The following is a 13,898-nucleotide window of genomic DNA, read 5'->3' on the forward strand; positions in this document are numbered from 1 at the left end:
GAGGATGCGGGTTCAATCCCTGGCCTTGCTCAGTGGGTTAAGGATCCAATGTTGCCATAAGCTGCATAGGTCACAGACGTGGCTTGGATCCAGTGTTGCCATGGGTGTGGTATAGGCCGGCAGCTGCAGCTCTGATTTGACTCCTAGCCTGGGAACTTCCTTATGCCGCAGCCTTGGCTGTAAAAAGAAAAGAAAATTATTTCAAGTAGTGAGAAGATTTTTTTTTTTCAGCTTGTAAGAAACATCTTTTCTTTTTCTTTTTTTCTTTTTTTAGTCTTTTTGTCTTTTCTAGGGCTGCACCTGTGGCATATGGAGGTTCCCAGGCTAGGGGTCTATTTGCAGCTGTAACCACTGGCCTCCACCAGAGCCACAGCAATGCAGGATCTGAGCCGTGTCTGCGACCTACACCATAGCTCACAGCAGTGCCGGATCCTCAACTCACTGAGAGAGGCCAGGGATCAAACCTGCAACCCATTGTTCCTAGTTGGATTCGTTAACCCCTGAGCCATGACGGGAACTCCAAGAAACATCCTTTGTAACAAGTATGATTAGGCCCTTGATGACACGCCTCACAGAATGGGTGTTAACTGGAGACCTCCGTGTTGGAGGTCATGCAGCTTTGAGTAGCTTGTGAGAAGCATTTATCACAGGCCTTTTGCCACAAGGCTCTTTTACAGCATTTCTCTCATGTCTGCCCCTCCCACAGACCCCGTGAGCAGTCAGGACAGGTGATGGCCCCATGGTACAGAGGGAGATTGTGCCCACAGAGCCAGTGTCCCTAACACAGGGGACAGTGCTCTGAGGGAAGGGCCAGGGTTCATGTCCAGACCCTCCTTTTGCAGATACTGCTTTTATTTTCACTTCCCCGTGTAGGTGGTCCTTTGAGAGAGCTGTGTTCTGCAATGTCAGTTAAGTCATTTGGGACATGGAACTTTGTAGAGAAAGAAACCAGTGATGGGTTTCCAGGTTATCCACAGATGACTGTTTCCATGATGGTGCCGCAGATCTGGAGTCTCCAGCTGCAATGAGGGTGTTGGGTCCTGGGGCTGAGAAGGAGAAGGAGTAGGCGGGAATGATCACCTTTGTCACGACCAGCTCTAGACAAATTCCTGAGTGGCCAGTGATGTCTCTGGCACCCTCTGCTCTCTTGGAGTCCTGCTGCCCTATCTCTGGCTACCAGGACCCCAAGCTTGCCCCATCCCCCTGTAAAATTCACCCCAGGCCAGTGGATCTCAATCTTGCCCTTAGGGTGTTTTCTAGAACTAGTACCTGTCCCACCTCCAGAGGGAGGTTGTTGGTCCAAGGTGGGGATTGGACTTCAGTTAAGTTTAAGTTTCCAGGGATTCACATATGCTGCCAGCTTTGAGAACCATCGTGGCCACGCCCAGAGCCCCTTCCTCTAGTGTGGATGCATCTGGCTGGGTGTCAGGGAGACCTGAATTTGGTCAATGGGCAAGTGTTCTTTCTAACAGGGTACCTCTTTCCAGGTTTCTGACCCTCCAGCCTGGCAGCTGTGACCATGAGGTGGCTAGGAGGTACTGTGCCTATTAGTTGTTGCTTCCGTGTTTAGTCAGATGGCCTCACTCTGCTGGCCATCATAGGGACCCTCGTCTGCTTCTGAGTCCCCCCAGATCCCCCTGGTCCTGGCACCCAGTGGCTTTCTGCCACTGCTTAGCCCCTAGAACCCCCTTTCCATGCCATGTGCGCCCCAACCTCTGTCCTCTGAGCACAGCCTCCATGTTGAAGGCTACACTTGTTGAGTTCCTGGCTGGTCGCAGGGCTGGAGCTGAGTGGTGCGTAGTCCGGCTGCTCTGGGAGGCATGCCCAGGACCAGAGAAGGAGGCAGAGAAGCCCGTCTCTGTGGTGCCTGCTCATGCCTGGGTTGGCATCGAGGCTCCTGTGCTCCCACAGGTTGAACTGGAGCAGCCTGGCCCCCTCATGGCTGAGACACCGGCAGTTGGGGCTGCAGGCCAAGGACCAGAACTTCATGCTGGAGGACTCGGCCTTCTGGATCTTCGGGGGCTCTGTCCATTACTTCCGAGTGCCCAGGGCATATTGGAGGGACCGGCTGCTGAAGATGAAGGCCTGCGGTCTGAACACCCTGACCACGTGAGTGCGGCCCACCCAGTCGCTACACCTTGTCACCAAGTAGGCTCCCCGGCCTGGGTCCTGGCCTTCTTTGTTACGTCAGGAGAGTGAGCTCCTGACACAATGCAGGAGGAGCAGCCAGAAGAGCATTTGGGGCTGAGCTTTGTAAGCAGAGTGTAGGAGTGACTGGCCCAGCCCCATGATGGTCTGGGGGGTGGGACAGCCTCCCTGCACCCTGGCTCCACCAGCACCACACCTTTAGGGTCTGGGGGCAGAAGCTATGGTGTAGGGCATACAAGGGAGGCCAGTATGCAGGTGGAAGATGGTGAAATGGCCACTAAAAATCTTTTTAACAGGCGCCCCATCCCCGCCTATACAGCAGGTGAGTGTAGCCTTCTCCAGTGGAGCCGCTGTGGTTTTCAGTGTTCCTTTCAGGAGTCGTCTTCAGAAGCTGCAGCTTCCATTCCAAGCACAGTAGTCAGCACCCTGCAGTCACTCAGTGTTGTGCTAAATGTGCGACTCTGTTAAAAAGCGTGCTCAGATGGGAAAAATCCTGATCGTTTTGTAGATTGATTTTTCAGAATCTCAAAGACTTGGCCCCTTTGGATCCAAGTCTATGAAATAAAGTGGCTGATCAGGCTGTGTTAATGAAATTTCTGGCAAAAATGTGTGTTTACAAATGAAGGGCATGGATTTTTCTGGGTGGTTTACCAGCTGGTTTGGACAGTTCTAAAAAGGGTAACAGGGATGTTCTGAGTGATGACAGCAGAGTTGAACAAAGCATGTAATTTTCCAGGAAGGTGACCTGATAGGACCTGTTGCCGAAATATTGGCTGTCTCTGTACACCGACGCCAAAAAAAAAATGTGGAGACAGAGTTGGAGGAAACAGAAAGAGTAGCTTTAGTTGCCAGGCAAAGAGGGAACACAGCAGGCTAGCGCCTCAAGGACTGTGTCCACCCCTTCCCCCCTCCCCGCCCCCCTGAAGGACTATTGAGGAGTCTTAGAGTACTTAAGAAGCAGAGCAAGATCGGCTCTTGCCATTTTCTCAATTGGTCAGTGATGAGGTAAATGAGAGTCTATGTCATCAACCTTCTGGTTCCAACTGATCTGGGGTCTACATGCTTATGGGCAGCACACAGTTGACTTCTTCCATCCAGTGGGGGCTTCAGCACCTGCAAAACAGCTCCAAGGACACAGATAGTATCTGTAGTCCTTGAGGAAGAACTAAAGGTCCTTGACTTTGTTGAATGGCTCAATGATTATTATTGTCTTGCTTGACTGTTTTCCTTTTTCTATTTTCTCACTTCTCTGATTAAATTGGTTCTTTCACTAAAGTTTTCCTATGGATGGAAAGGCAGGCGGAGGACATGAGCAGGGGTCCATTCTAGAAAGGCCTCCCAGGGTCCTGCTTGGTTACAGACGCATTTACCTGCATATGTAAGTTCTGATCCTGGGGGTACATTTTCAGGCTGACGGGCTCCTGATGCTTGTAAGAATGTTGCAGGGTAAGCATTTTGCCTCATAAAAGCAGGATAATCTATATAATCTCTTGAGTCGGACTTGGAAGCTGGCAAGTCCCCTCCTTTACCTGGATGCACTTTGCAGGCAGAGAGGCTCCACTGGAAGCCAGGGTGGGTGGGAGTCCAGGATGGGGCAGCTATCATTACTATTAGCATGTGTGACTCTAAGTCAGGCCCGTAAAAGAACTTCCTCCTTTTCTTAGCTTCTCTTTAGGGTAAGAACCTCCATTCTGTTACAAGGTTTGGAATTCTGGTCACCTCATTAAAAATAGGACTGATGAGGAGTTTCTGTTGCGGCTCATCGGTAACGAACCTCACTAGTATCCATGAGGACTCGGGTTCAACCCCTGGACTCACTCAGTGGGTTAAAGATCTGGCTTTGACAGGAGCTGTGATGTAGGTCACAGCTGTGGCTTGGATCCTGCATTGCTGTGGCTGTCGTATAGATGGGCAGCTGCAGCTCTGTTTCAACCCCTAGCCTGGGAACATCTACATGCTGCAGGTGCAGCCCTAAAAAAAAGCAATAATAATAATAATATTAATAATAATAATAAGACTGATGTTTAGGATTTCTTCTTACCCTACTTTTGTTACTGACCTGGGTCCTTAGATTCTTTAATCAATGGAAATTGCTAAAAGGCCAGATGAGAAATTCAGGCAAGGCTTTACCGGGACTCCTGCTGCGGCGGGAGGAAGCAAGAACAAGTAATAGGCATCCTTGCTGGGGCGAGGAGGGGCCAGCTGATCCTGTAAATGGGGTGAAGGTGGGGGCAGATGGGTGGGTCAGATTGGAGGGGTGGCTTGGGTGGTGTGCCCTCCCCTTGGTGGTGCTGTGTTGGGGGGATCATGCAGCAGAACCTTGCTTTTGCTCCTGGCCTCTCAGGAGTGGCAGTTGGGTTTTGGCCTTTTTGTATCTTGTTGTTCATAATTTGCCTCAATTTTGCATGTGTGCACTTATTTTTAGTCCCTCATAGCTTCTTTGTATCTATTCCAGGATACACTGCAGCAAAGGGGGCCTGTGTCAGCCTCTTGCTGCTTTTTTTTTTCTTTTTTTCTTTTTTCTTTTGGTCTTTTTGTCTTTTTAGGGCAGCAACCGCTGCACATGGAGGTTCCCAGGCTAGGGGTCCAGGGAGGCTAGGGTCCATTCAGAGCTGTAGCCGCTGGCCTACACCACAGCCACAGCAATGTGGGATCTGAGCCACATCTGTGACCTACACCACAGCTCAGGGCAACGCCAGGTCCTCCCTAACCCACTGAGCAAGGCCCGGGGTCAAACTCGAGTCCTCATGGATGCTAGTCAGGTTCGCTAACTGCTGAGCCATGGTGGGAACTCTAGCCTCACTTTTAACTGATCTTCCTGTGAAGTTATGTCATTTTCTCTGAAGAAGGGGGAGGGGTGACGGGGAGGGAGGTGGAAGGGGGAGTGAGTGCCAGCTCCCCTGGGGCCTGTCTCATGCTTCACCCAAACCTCCTTGGCCTCATCTCCCTTCTCCCAAAGAGATGATGTGCGCTGAATTCTCTGGGGTCCTCAGGTCTCTTCAATCAATTCTCAGTTCCAATCTTGACGCCATAAGACAATGGACTAAGAGATACATCTTCAACCATCGTGAGGGGATTTAGGGGTAGAGGTGCTAATTTGGGAGACTTTTTGGGAGACAGAGAGTAATGAATACAGAGCTCATGCCTATAATTATCTTCCTATCACAGCTACGTTCCCTGGAACCTCCACGAGCCAGAAAGAGGCAAATTTGACTTCTCTGGGAACCTGGACATGGAGTAGGTGCTGCTGCTTCTGTGATGGCCAGCTGCAGGGTGGGGGGCGCTCCTGGGGTCAATGGGGAACCAGAGGCCCATCTCAGCTCTGCTCTGAGAACAGGGAGACTGGCCATGACCCTGTTACTCCCGGGCCTGGACCTGCCTCCCTGAGTGCAGACCTATTCACTGCAGCCAAGAGGTGCCCTGTCCCCAGGGTCCCCTGGTCTGCAGTGTGGTCCAGGTGCCTGGGCCTGGCCAGAAGCTGCCCCTCTAGGCTGCAAGGCCACTGGGGCCAGGCTCACTGTCAGGACACTTTTGCCCTGTCTGAAGCCTTTCCTCAGGCCCCAGAGGGGCCGTGCAGATGTCCTGGGCGGGGGTCTCTGCTGTGACCTGGGGTGGGCATTTCCTGCCCTGGTGGGGGAGGGGGGGCGTCCTGCCTCTGGTTTCCCCAGCCACCTGGTGAGGGGAGGGCTTGGGTCTGCTCTGCGGTGCTCTTGGGCTGCCCCCACCGCCCCCCCACACCCCGGCTCTGAGGCCTGAGAGCTTCTGACACTGTCCCCCCAGGGCCTTCATCCTGCTGGCTGCAGAGGTTGGGTTGTGGGTGATCCTTCGTCCGGGCCCCTACATCTGCAGTGAGATTGACCTCGGGGGCCTGCCCAGGTGAGTGGGGCTGGGGGCCTCCGTGGTGGCTTGAGTGGTCCTTTGTGCTTGTGCAAAATGCTAATCACAAATATATAGGTTTAATTTTCCTGTTAATATATATTTTTCATTCTGTGCTGAAGTTTCTTTTCAGAATAAGTGGCCCCCACAGGGGGTTGTTTTGAGTGATGTCACAGTTATTCTCCTCATCAAATTCTATGTGGTTTTTGTGCCACAAACGCAGGCTGGCCTTCCTCACCTCATCAGGCCTCTGCTGGGGGCCGGACATCCATCAAGTCATTTGTCTGCTCTGGATGGGCCTCATTTTTGGAAAAATGGGAACAGTCAAACCTGCCCTCAGGGACTTAGGGATGTTAACAAACATTTTTTAAAAGTCCGAGTATTTTTGGGAGTTCCTGTTGTTGCTCAGAGGTAAGGAACCAGACTAGGACCCATGACAATGCAGGTTCGATCCCTGGCCTCGCTCAGTGGGTTAAGGATCTGGCGTTGCCATGAGCTGTGGTGTAGGTTGCAGATGTGGCTCTGATCCCACATTGCTGTGGCTGTGGTGTAGGCCGGCAGCTGCAGCTCTGATTCGACCCCTAGCCTGGGAACTTCCACATACTGCGGGTGTGGCCATAAAAAAAAGCAAAAGAAAAAAAAAAAAAGAAAAAAGTCCAAGCATTTTGATAATGTATAAGGGACACAGGTTGTTTTCATTTTATCTTTCATCTTCAGACCTCAGGCCCTAGTGAATGATCTTGGCAAATGCGGTCCCCACCGTGGTCAGGTTAAGTATAGGAAGGAATTAGCCAGGTTTCCAGCAGAAAGGTTTTCTTGTTGCCAAGCGGTGGCATCGGTTCCTGTTCCAGCTTCTCCTGGCTCTGCTGCCTCAGAGGGAAGAAAACTGGTCCTATTTGCCTCCTCCTCTGGGATGGCCTTGAGCCCTTCTCCAGGGCAACCCAGCCCCTCCCTCAGGCTCAGGTAGGCAGTCTTCACTGCCTCGCATCCCTTCTCTGTTGCTGGGCCATTCAGTTTGGCAAGGGCACCCCCAGCAAGGCTTACACAGCCAAGGCGGCCTCCCCACACCTGGGGATTAGAAATCTGCGTGTCAGCAGTGTCCCCAGGCTCATGCCCAGGAGAAGGATAGGATTAAGTCTTAGCTCAGAAGCAACTCAGGCCTCCCGCTGCCCACTGTCCACTCAGGTCCTGGTCCTGTGGAGGAGGGACTCGTGGGTGGGCATTCCCGGGAGGCGGAGTTGGGAGCTGGGAGCGCTAGAGACAGGCAGAGCTTTCCAGGTGAGATGGGATGTGAGGTGTCAGAGCCGAGGACACTCCTGTCGCCCCGTCCACTGTTACCTGACGCAAATTAATAGTTTACTGACCCTGTTCAGGACTTTCAGACAAGGAAAAAAGCAGCATCAGGGCCGTTTGTAAGAAAACATCATTTCTCAGAATTGCAGGTGAGAAGGGAAAATCCCTTGGCCTCAGTTGCGGAAGTAATGTCTCTATTTACCCAGGGAGTGTGATCACTTCAGGCAGGTTGTAGGAAGGATTAATCTTTGTCACCAGTGCCTCCCCTGAGCTGAGCTCTGAATACTGATGAGGCGGAGGCAGATGAGGGGAGACTAGAGCTAGCCTCCTGGCCGGTTCAGGCTTCTTTTTCTGGGTGACCCTGGAAGGTGGCACCTGTGGTCTTCTCTGGTCCCAGTGATTCCTGTTCTCTTTGGGATGAGATTGTAGAGTATGTGCTTGAGAAATGGGCCTTGAGTTCAACGAAAAGCTTTTCTTACTTTGACAGGCAGCCAGCCCTCTAGCCATGAAGCTGGAAGTAGAATGGGTGGGAGGCAGGCCTGATCTATGCCGGTGTCTGCCCTGAGCCAGTGGTGTAATCTCCTGCTGTCCCGCTGTGTGGACCTGGGGGGGACTGGTCTCTGAAGCTGCTTCCTTTGACCCATCATCCTGCCCAGAGCACACCCCCAGAGGATGACACTGATCCCCCTTCCCCCTTTCGTTCAAGCTGGCTTCTCCAAGACTCCAGCATGAAGCTGAGGACAACTTACGAGGGCTTCACGAAAGCAGTGGACCTTTATTTTGACCACCTGATGGCCAGGGTGGTGCCACTCCAGGTAAAAGCGAGCAGACCCTTCTCTGCCCTCCCCGTCTTCCCATTGGTGGTAAGCTCTTGGTCCAGGTAAACTCTCAGACCAGGGCCCATGGCCCTTTCTACACAGGACGTGTTCCTCCCCGCTGCCTGGGACCTACAGCTGGAGGGCTTTGAACGGCTGTCTTTTTAGAGGTCTGTCTACTTCAGAACGGTCTCAGGTGGGCCATGCTGTGAAGGCTTCCATTGCTGGCTAGGCGCCAGGGCCATTGCACTTAATGCCTGAAAACCAGAAAGCCCAGCTGTCCACGTCCCACGGCACAGTGGCCCATTGCTACCAGGGAGGAACTTGTGTGCATAGGCTCTCACCTTCAAAATAAAGTTAACATTGATGACTTTCCAGGGTACATCTTTCTCCCAAAAAGGTACTGCATGGTACACATTTATTATTCAAGACATTATATCTTACAAGGAATTTTTGGGAGCAGGTATCTTAACTTTGAACCTAATAATTGGAAGTGCAGAAGAAGCAGGAATGGAAATAATTAACCCTAACTTCTGTAAAAACAAGGGTGACACTGAGAAGTTGGTACATCAGTTAAAAATTAGCTTGTCAATAAAAACTGCTTTTGAGGAGCTCCCGCTATGATGTGGGAGTGGGATGGGTGGTGTCTCTGCAGTGCCAGAATGCAAATTCAATCCCTGGCTTGGCACAGTGGGATTATGGATGGGGCATTCCTGCAGCTGCAGCATCGGTTGGAACTGCGACTTGGATCTGATCCTTGGCCTAGAAACTCCATTTGCTTCAGTGCGGCCAAAAAAGAAAAAACAGCAAAACTGCTTTAGAGTCAATGGTTTGGGATATTCAGAGCACACATATCTCAAAGGAACTACTGGTCATTTGTAGATTAGGCAAATGAAACACAGGATACTCAGTGAAATGTGAGCTTCAAATAAGCAAGGAATAATTTTTTATAATACATATGTCCTAAATATTTCATGGGACACACTACAAATTTTAAAAAATCTTTGCTTATCTAAAAATTATTCATTGTATAGGAGTGTCTGTTGTGGCTCAGCAAGTTAGGAATCGAACTAGTATCCATGAGGATGTGGGTTCAATCTCTGGCATCGTTCAGTGAGTTAAGGATCTGGCATTGCTACAAGCTGTGGTGTAGGTCACAGATGCAGCGTGGATCTGTGTTGCTGTGGCTGTGGTGTAGACCTCAGCTTCAGCTCCAATTCGACCCATAGCCTGGGAACTTCCATATGCTTCAGGTTTGGCTATTAAAAAAATTATTCATTATAAATTCAAGTAGTATAAGTGGGTGTCATATTTTTATTTACTATGTCTAGCAGCCTCAATCATGAAAGAAGCAAGAAGCTAGGAAAATTTTAGCCTGGATTTTTGTAAGGAAGAGATTACTGAAATGACACTAACTTCCATTCTCCCTTCTCCGTAGCCCCTGGCAACCACCCTTCTACTTTGTGTCTCTGTCAATTTGACCACTCCAGGTGCCTCACATAAGTAGAATCATACAGTATTTGTCCTTTTGCGACTGGCTGATTTCACTGAGCATAATGTTGTCAAGGTTTATCCATGTTGTAGCACATGTCAGAATTTCCTTCCTTTTTAAGGCTGCATGAGATTTCATTGCATGATTAGACCTGATTTTGCTTATCCATTCATTAATCAGGGGCCATGTAGGTCTTCTGCTTCTTATGAATAAAACTACTATGAACGTGGGTGTATAGATACCTGTTTGAGTTCGTTTTAATTCCTTTGGATATGTACCTAGAAGTGGTACTGCTGATAGTATGGTTATTCTGTGTTTAATTTTTTGTGGAACAGGTGTATGTTTTCCACAGTGCGCCATTTTACGTTCTCACTGCACAAAATTCTAATTTCTTTTCTTTTTTTTTGTCTTTTTAGGGCCACACCCGCGGCATATGGAGTTTCCTAGGCTAGGGGTCTAATCGGAGCTGTAGCTACCAGCCTGTGCCACAGCCACAGCAACACCAGATCTGAGCTGCGTCTGCGACCTACACCACAGCTCATGGCAACACCAGATCCTTGACCTGCTGAACGAGGCCAGGGATCAAACCCACAACCTCATGGTTCCTAGTCGGATTCATTTCCACTGCGCCATGACAGGAACTCCACAAAATTCTAATTTCTTGACATCCTGGCCCAGACTTTTTGCTTTCTGTTCTCATAAGTTTGTTGTGTTGTGGTTTCATTTTAATTTGTCTCAACGTGTTTTCTAATTTCCCTGTGATTTCTTCTTTGAGCCATTGGTTGTTTATTCACATACCTGTGAATTTTTCGGTTTCCTTTCTGCTGTTGGTTTCTACTTTCATCTTATTCTGATTGGAAAAGATCTTTTGTATGTTTTCAGTATGAAAATTTCTTAAAATTTCTTAAAACTTTTGTGGCCTAATGTATGGTTTATCCCGGAAAGCATTGTTTGTGCATTTCAGAAATATAGGTGTTGTGCTGGTTGTTGTTGGGTGCAGTGTTCTGTATATCCTTGTTAGGTCTAATTGGTCTTTGGTGTGTTCAAGGTGTCTATGTCCTTACTGACCTTTTGTCTGGTTGTTCCACTTATTATTGAAAATGGGGTATTGAAGTCTTCTGCTGTTTTTATAGAACTGCCTTTCCCCCTTTAATTCTGTCACAATTTCCTTCAAATACTCTGGAGCTTTGGTGTTTGGTGCATATATGTTTATAATTATTATGTCTTCTAAAGTGACCCTTTTATCATGGTGTGACTGTGTGTGTGTGTGTGTATTCATGTATATTATATGATGTCCTTCTTTGTCTCTTCTAACAATTTTTGACTTAAAGTCTATTTTCTTTATATTAGTATAGTCATCCTTGATCTCTTTTGTCACTATTCACATAGAATTCTTTTTCCGCCCTTTCACTTTGAACCTGTGTGGGTCCTTAGATCTAACCTGAGTATCTTATAGACAGCATATACTTAGATACTGTTTTTTTAAAAATCCATTCTGTAAATCTGTCTTTTGGTTGGGGAGTTTAATCCATTTACATTTAAAGGAATTACCAATAGGGAAGCACTCACTTTTGTTGTTTTGATACTTGTTTTCTGCATGCCTTATAGCTGTTTTCTCTCTCATCTCTTCCATTACTGTCTTCCCTTGTATTTAGTTGATTTTTTTAGTGACAAATTTTTATTTCCTTCTTGTTTCCTTTTGTGTATATTCTGTTGATATTTTGGCTGTGGTTACCATGGGGCTTACATATACTATCCTAAGTTATGACATTCTGTTTTATTTTGATACCAAATTAACCTCAACCACATACAAAAACTTAACTTCTCTATAGGCTGACCCCTTTATAGTTTGCTATTACAAATTAGATCTTTGTATATTGCGTACCAGTTAATTAGTAGAGATTCATAATTATCTTTATGCATTTGTTTTTTAAGTCCTATAAAAATAAAAAGTAGAGTTATAAACTAAAATTACAATAATACTGTTTTTTACATTTTTTCACATTTTTACCTTTATCAGAGAACTTTATATTTTCACTTGGCTTTGAGTTCTCATCCATCATCCTTTTATTTTAACTTGGACTCCATGTAGCTTTTCTTGTAAGGCAAGTCAAGTGGTAATGTACTCCCTCAGCTTTTATTTTTCTGAGAATGTCTTAATTTCTCCCTTATTTTTGAAGAACAGTTTTGCTGGATATAGAATTCTTAGTTGACAGTTTTTTTTTTCCCCCTTCAGCACTTTGAACATATTATCCCACTGCCTCTGTCCTGCAGGATTTCTGATGGTTAGAAAACATTTGGTCCTGTCAAAAATGGGTCCATGCTAAAAGGTCTTTGATGTTTTGTCCTGTCCATAACTGTTTGGCATGGTCCAAATGTGCTCATGAACATTTTGGATAGAACCAGATTTCAGGGAACTTTTGGCATGAACCCAATGTCTTAGGGACGGAATGTCTTATGGACATTCTGGATGGGACCAAATGTCCTGCAAGGTCGGGGATCCTTGGGAACTGTCTAGTTGCTTTCCTCTGCACCTTTCAATAATCTCTCTTTTTCTTTAGCCTCTGACAGTTGATAATGTGTATTGGTGTGGGTCTCTGGTTTAATGCTAGTTGGAGTTCATTGAAACTTCTTGGATTTGTATATCCATGTCTCCTCAAATTTGAGAGGTTTTCAGGCATTATTTCTTCAAATATTTTCTCTACTCATTTATTCTCCTTTTTGGGGGTCTCATACTGAGTATATTTGTCTATTTACTGATTTGCTTAAGTCCCTCAGGCTTTGTTCACTTTTCTTCATTCTTTTTTCTTTTTGCTCCTCAGACTCAGTAATTCAAAATGACCTGTCGTCAAGTTTGCCCACTCTTTCTTCTGCCTGTTTGAACCTGCTGTTGAACTCCTATGGTGAATTTTTCTATTTTGATAATATACCTCTCAGCTGCAAAATTTCTGTTTAGTTCTTTTTTTATCATTTCTCTTTATTGATATTCTCACTTTGTATGTCCTTTTCCTGATTTCTCTGTCCATGTTTTTCTTTAGCTCTTTGACAAAGCATAATTATGACACTTGTTTAAAACTCTTTCTCTAGTAAGTTCAGTGCCTGTGTTTCTTTAGAGACTAATTTTTGTTCTTTTGAGTGAGTTTTCCTGTTTCCTTGTATGCCTTCTATTTTTGTTGTTGTTGAAAATTGGGCATTTGAAAAACAGTTTTTGCAGCCTGCTGGGGAGTCCCTTTACTATTTAGTGGACTCCTGAGCCTTGAGATCAGCTGGGGATGAAAGCTTGAGATCATCTCAGATATTTTCTTGGCATGTGTCCCGTCTGGCCTGTGTGTGTGATTTATTTTTTTAAATTTTCCCCAGCTGCTTTTACGTCTTGATTTCCCAAAGAGTCTTGCCCTGGCTTTTTCTTATGCCTTCAGAAATTCTATCATATTCCTCTGCCGGTGATCCCTTGCTCCCAGGCATCTATGTGTCTGTGATCCCTCTGAAATGTGGATGTGATGTGACCCATCACTGCCTTCTGCAGTTTCCAGCCTGAGGTCCAGACTGCCAACGCTTTCTGTCTGATCTCCAAGTCAGATGGGACAGAAGCTAGTCCACTGGGCAGCCCACAGACAGCTCAGAACACTGCATAAAAGCTCCAGCTTTCTCCTTCTGTCCTGAGGGAGGGAACTATAAGTTGGGATGTGACCTTCCGTCTGTGCCAGGCCACACCAGGGAGGGGGTGGGACAAAGATAAGCAAAACCATGGAGTTTTCCTCCCATTTTGAACAGATCTTTTTCTTGATTGGGCATTCACTTGTTTTCTTAAACATGGGACTGGTTTCCAGAGCTTCTGTAAAGATATTTAAAATAAAGTGTGTAGTTGTTTGTTTGATGTTTCCTAGGGGAGCAAGGCCCTGGAGCTTCCTACTCGCTGCTGTGCTCACATTACTTAATTATGTACCTGACCTTTTTGAGTCTTGCACTTTCACATGGGATGTTTTGCCAGTAATAGGTAATAAGTGTGGTGACATTAGCTAATACAGTTCCAACTCTGCACTCAACTTCTGATGGTTTTGTCTTTTCCCAGTACAAGAATGGAGGACCCATCATTGCTGTGCAGGTGGAGAATGAGTACGGCTCCTATAACAAAGACCCTGCCTACATGCCTTATATCAAGAAAGTAAGAGCCAGCTCTTTGTATGCTTTCTGTGGAATGTGTTATGGGTTCTGGTGTGACACACAGGTCTGACATCACCCAGCACTAGTGATCCTTTCTCCACACCTTTATT

At 47.1% G+C, this 13,898-nt stretch overlaps 1 protein-coding gene across 2 annotated transcripts in view; it reads left to right on the top strand.

Annotated features, from left to right (window-relative positions):
• Nucleotides 1–13,898, top strand: part of LOC125111767 (beta-galactosidase-1-like protein 2) — a 38,920-nt gene that overhangs the window by 8,071 nt on the left and 16,951 nt on the right. For both annotated transcript variants that reach the window (XM_047753838.1, XM_047753839.1), the window contains exons 2-6: nucleotides 1,912–2,109; nucleotides 5,317–5,385; nucleotides 5,929–6,024; nucleotides 8,024–8,132; nucleotides 13,697–13,789. In XM_047753838.1, the coding sequence (XP_047609794.1) occupies nucleotides 1,912–2,109; nucleotides 5,317–5,385; nucleotides 5,929–6,024; nucleotides 8,024–8,132; nucleotides 13,697–13,789 (565 nt within the window). The remainder of the gene's footprint in view (nucleotides 1–1,911; nucleotides 2,110–5,316; nucleotides 5,386–5,928; nucleotides 6,025–8,023; nucleotides 8,133–13,696; nucleotides 13,790–13,898) is intronic.

This window comes from Phacochoerus africanus, chromosome 11, assembly GCF_016906955.1.
Source record: "Phacochoerus africanus isolate WHEZ1 chromosome 11, ROS_Pafr_v1, whole genome shotgun sequence".
In the NCBI taxonomy this organism is placed as follows: Eukaryota; Metazoa; Chordata; class Mammalia; order Artiodactyla; family Suidae; genus Phacochoerus; species Phacochoerus africanus.